The sequence below is a fragment of the Octodon degus genome, unplaced genomic scaffold, assembly GCF_000260255.1.
Source record: "Octodon degus isolate 3935 unplaced genomic scaffold, OctDeg1.0 scaffold00064, whole genome shotgun sequence".
Classification (NCBI taxonomy): domain Eukaryota; kingdom Metazoa; phylum Chordata; class Mammalia; order Rodentia; family Octodontidae; genus Octodon; species Octodon degus.
In genome coordinates this window covers 10,607,773-10,612,820 of record NW_004524640.1, presented here as the reverse complement: position 1 = coordinate 10,612,820, position 5,048 = coordinate 10,607,773, and the positions used below count along the sequence as shown (strand labels likewise).

General features: G+C 46.6%; 1 protein-coding gene across 3 annotated transcripts in view; it reads right to left on the bottom strand.

Moving 5' to 3' along the window:
- The window catches only part of Gtpbp1 (GTP binding protein 1), a 32,437-nt gene that overhangs the window by 7,013 nt on the left and 20,376 nt on the right, over positions 1-5,048 (bottom strand). For all 3 annotated transcript variants that reach the window (XM_004634624.3, XM_023718967.1, XM_023718968.1), the window contains 4 exons: positions 2,903-3,026; positions 1,959-2,073; positions 302-446; positions 13-195 (listed from right to left, as the gene is read on the bottom strand). In XM_004634624.3, the coding sequence (XP_004634681.1) occupies positions 13-195; positions 302-446; positions 1,959-2,073; positions 2,903-3,026 (567 nt within the window). The remainder of the gene's footprint in view (positions 1-12; positions 196-301; positions 447-1,958; positions 2,074-2,902; positions 3,027-5,048) is intronic.

Genomic DNA, 5,048 nt, shown 5'->3' with positions numbered 1-5,048 from the left:
AGCCACACTCACCTTCTTCAGTGCAAAGGAGGCCGTCTGGCCCCCACGCACCTCCTTGACAGGCATGCGCTTGCGATGAATGGACTTGACAGCAATAGATAGGAAGTTCCCTAAGGGATCCGGGCCCAGGAGCAGTGTGTCATTCAGCTTGATCAAGCCCCGCAGTGTTGTTCCTGACACCACTGTCCCCACACCCTGCCAAGGAAGAGATACCACCCTAGTAAGCCCAACTCTACCACAGACGGGACCTCTGATGCCCATCACATGCCCACCCAGCTCAGTCCCATCCAAAACTGCTCACAGGGACAGAGTAGGTATCATCAATCTGGAACTCGGCAGGCTCTTCCTCCCTGTAGCTGGTGCGGGGGGACAGGAGATTGAGGAACATCTTCAGCAGATCTAGGTTCTCGCCTGTAACGTTAGAGATCTGGAATATGGGGCACATCCTAAGCAGAAGGGAACAGAAGGAAGAAAGGAGAGGGGAGCTCAGGTGGCCAGTTCCTGCCCTAACCTGTCAGCAGCCCCACTGCTGACACTCTGGTCCTGCCGTGACCTCCTCTGACTTAGTTTCCTCCCAGAAACCTGTCTCCTCCAGCCTCTTCCCTGCCACTGCCCTCAGGCCTACTTTTTCCTGGCGAGTGCACACAATGCTTTAAATCCCCAACTGGTTTTCCATCACCAAGAGACAATCCAGTCCCTCCTCCCACACTCATGGCCTTTTGAACCCAGGCCTGTGGCCTGTTCCTTAGTCCTACATCCCAGCCTCCCACACTGTTTCTCCTATGTGCTGTCCTACCACACGCAAATATATGCTCACTCTGATCCTCCTTCCTGAATTCCTTTCCTCTTATCCAACACCAACCCTTCCTTCCCGTCTTCTACAGTTCATCTCAACCACCACCTCCTCTATGAAAGCCTTTCTGGCTGAGTCCTTTCAACCTCTGGGAGGGCCAGGGAGAGCTTCTGCTTGGTATCTTGCTACATCTGATTTTCTATCAGTTATTGAAGTGGCCTCAATCTCTCATCAGGGTGAAGTAAACCCCCTGAGGTCAGGAATTATAGAACCTACTACAACACAATGGCTGAGCTGGCCACCAGGCTGTCTGACACGTGCCCCCTCTGCTGGCCAACTGGGGGCACTGAAGACTGCCCACGCTGCTCTGGGTCTTTCTGGGCAGCAGACCAAGGCAGCAGGCAGGTGGCTGACAAGGAGGTCCTGGCTCTGGGCAAAAGTTTCGACAGAGTATTAATAGGAGTATTTCCGGGGCTGGTGAGATGGCTCAGTGGTCTAAAGCACCTACTTAGAACAAGCTAAGCAAAGCACAGGGACCGCGGTTCAATCCCCCAGCACCACATGCCAGCCAGCCCTGCCCCCTGGTGGGCTGAGCTGGCCACATACAGACACTAAATAAATAAATATAAAAAAAAAAAAAAAAGGAGTATTTCCACCCAAGGTGAATCCCTCAAGGACTGTGCTCAATTCACCTCTAGATGAAGAACTCCATCTAGTAAATACTTATGGAAATGAAAACACACATGCCTGGGTAAGTGCCAAAACTGACCTGTGATTAGGAAGCTTTAGAGAAACAGTAAAAATATTAATCAGCATGAAAATGGCTGTGTATCTACCAGCCAGGCACAGTGCTAATTAGGCACCTTATATATACCATCCAAATACTCTTAAGTCAGTATTATTCCCATTTCACTGACAGGGACAGTGAAGTCTCAGCTGGGATCTCAACCTCAGAGGCTGCATCTCAGATGGATTATGGGTGACTCCATATGGCCTCTAGCAAGACTGCTGGCCTGGGGGAGCTTGTGCTAAGGCAGAAACCTTCTATGTCCTCCAATCCCTGACAAATAAGAACCCTTGAGACCTACGCCTTCTAGGCCTACTGCTGGCCACAGCCCTGAAGACACGAGCACCTGCCTGAAAGCACACGCTGTCCACCCATTACCTCTCAGAACTGAAGTTGGAGGCTGTAACAATCACATCGTCTTTGTTCTGCACCAGCACGGGGATTTTTCGGCAGCCTGGAGACTTCAGCAGGCGCTGTAACAGCTTCAGTGTTTCTTAAAAGGCAAAATGGAACAGAATTAGGGGACACAGCCTTCTCTTTGGTCAGACTTCCCGGACAGAAAAGACCCACTCGTTAATAGCGCAAGCAGGGGACAGACAGATGAACCAGTGTTAAATGCCACAATGCCCAGAAAAACAAACAAGAGTAGTAATACTGTGGGTGGGTACGTGCTGCTGGAGCAGAAAGGGCACAGATGAGGCCTCCTTTCTAAGGCTGTGCATCTGAACGTGCCAGATTGCTCCAGAGCCTCCAGGAGACCCAAATCCTGCAGACAAGCAATTCGGAGATCCCTGAGAGGAGCCAATGCTCCTCCCAAAGTGCTCTGCTTCTAAAGGGAGTATCTTCTCTGAGAAGAACTCTTGAATGCTGAGAAGTCTGCAGAGGCCCGTGTATGACACCTCGTAGCAGAACAATCTACAACAGTGAGGAAGACAGCCATGAAGGCCTACTGCTGTGACCCTGGGTGGACACTCGGGTGCTAAAAGGTCATTAGCTATTTGCCCAAAGGCCTGTGTGTATATCCAGCTTGGATGGCACTACCCAATCCTGCCGCCAGGGTCATGTGAAGTTACCAGACCAGGGAATCTTAACATACTACGCATGGGATTCAAAGGAACAAAGAAAAGAGGAAAGCTCTACACCATGCTTATGCTTACATCAAGAGCTAAACAGGGGAGGAAGAGGCAGAAGATTCTGGGTTGAGAGAAATTCAGGCCAAGGTTGAGCACAAGACATGGAAACAGACGATCCTGGGCTGCAGCCATGGCAGCAGATTGCCCCAGGAGACCAGGGAGGCTGCTGCCCACTGGAGGCGGCCTTACCTTGCAGGATGTTGGCAGGACACATGTCAATCTTGGTGACCACCACAAAGACTGGTACATTGAGCGCCAATGCCAAGCCCAGGTGCTCCTTGGTCATCCCCACGATACCAGCATTGCTACCCACCTGCCCCAATACAGAAAGGGACTGTCAGTGTGGGGCGGAGGCAGAGGCTGCTGGAGGTGGGCACAGAGGCTCTGTGGGCACTTAGCAATGTGGGCCACCAAGACATGGGACTTGTAAATAACAGAGAAGATAAAACCAGTAAGACATAGAGATGCATGCCCACAGTCCCAGCACTTGAAAGGCTGAGGCAGGAAGATTTCTGTGAGTTCAAGGCCAGCCTAGGTTACACAGTAACTTCAAGGCCAGCCTGCAATATAAAGTGAGAGGCAGTCTCATAAACTCAAAAATAAAAACAAGAACAAAGACCCCAAAGACAATAACAAGCCAGACAGTCTAGAGGAAAAACTATTTATAGTTCTCAAAGTGGATTAAGCTTTACATCACTGGCCCTCAGTTTCTCTATCTGTAAAACAAGGGGATAACAGATATTTTACAATTCCAATCAAAAGTACCAACAGCATTCATCACAGATGTAGAGAAAACAATCCTAAACTCATATGAAACCAGGAGAGACCCAGCATAGCAAAAGTAATCTGGGTAACAAAAACAAAGCAGGGGCTGGGGATATAGCTCAGTGGCACAGCACCTGCCTGGCAAGCGCAAAGTCCTGAGTTCAATTCATGGTACCAGAAGATAAAAAACAAAAGCAGGAGGCATGACAATTCCAGATTCGAAGTTCTATTACAAAGCACAGTACTGGCAGAAAACCAAGACATGTGGCCAGGCATGGCAGCACATGTCTATAATCCCAGCACTTGGGAGGCTGAGGCAGGAGATCCCTGTGAGTTTGAGACTACCTTGAGCTACACTGAGATAAAAGACCAGCTTGAATTACACAGCGAGACCCTGTCTCAAAAAACAAAACAGAAAAACAAGACATGTGGATCAATGGAACAGAATAAAGGAAGCAAAAATGACCCAGTTATGTTCAGCCATTTGATCTTTGACAAAGGAGGCAACAAAACAAAACAAAACAAAACAAAACACAACACCTCTTTAATAAACTGTGAAAACTGAATTGTCCATATGCAGACGACTGAGTCTAGATCCATGTTTCAACTATGTACTAATTATAATTACAATGCATCAAAGATCTAAATGTTTAAACAGAAACAATCTGCTAAAAGATAGAACAGGTAAGAACCTTACAATATAAGTGTAGAGGACTTTCTGAACAGAATCCTAATGGTACAAGAAATAATATTGAGAATAAACAAATGGGATCCAATCAAATTAAAAAGCTTCTGCATAGCAAAACAAACAACTCCCAAAACTATTAAAAAAAAAAAAAAAACTAACAGTGAAGAGACAGCCTACAAAATGAGAAAAAATATCTGCCAGCTATTCCTTGGACAGAGGACTAAAATCTAGAAGATACAAAGGACCCCCCAAAATTAAAACTGCTACCAAAATAAAAGACCAAAAATTAAGACCTTCTACCAATTTGAGAAAGGTTGCTCAAAAAAAATGGGTAACCAAAATGAACAGACATTTCTCCAAAGTACAAATGACCATAAATACATGAAGAAATGTGCACAACCACTTGCCAGTAGAGAAATGAAGGCAGCTGGGGAAATGGCTCAGTTAATAAGCATAATAAGCACTTACCTGGTAAGCGCAAGGGCCTGCGTTCAATATCCGGCCCCCCCAAAATAAAAACCAGAGAAATGAAAATCAAAACACTGAGATTCCATCTCAGTCAGAGAGAACAACTATCCTCAAGAAATCTAACAATGACAAATGCTGGTGAGGCTGAGGCTGCAGGGAAAAAAGAATCTTTATATACAGTTGATGGAAATATGAACTAGTAAAACCACTATGTAAACCAGGGTGGAGACTCCCAAAAAACTAAAATATGAATTCCATTTGACCAAGCTAGTCTCCTTCTAGGTATCTTCCCAGAAGTTAAAAATCATCACATTACCCAAAAGCTACAACTCTTGTTGCATAGGTCCTGCTTTACCTTGGTCTTAACCACCCAGCAGCAAAGTATAAAAACGAAGTATAAGAAGTAAAGGCAAA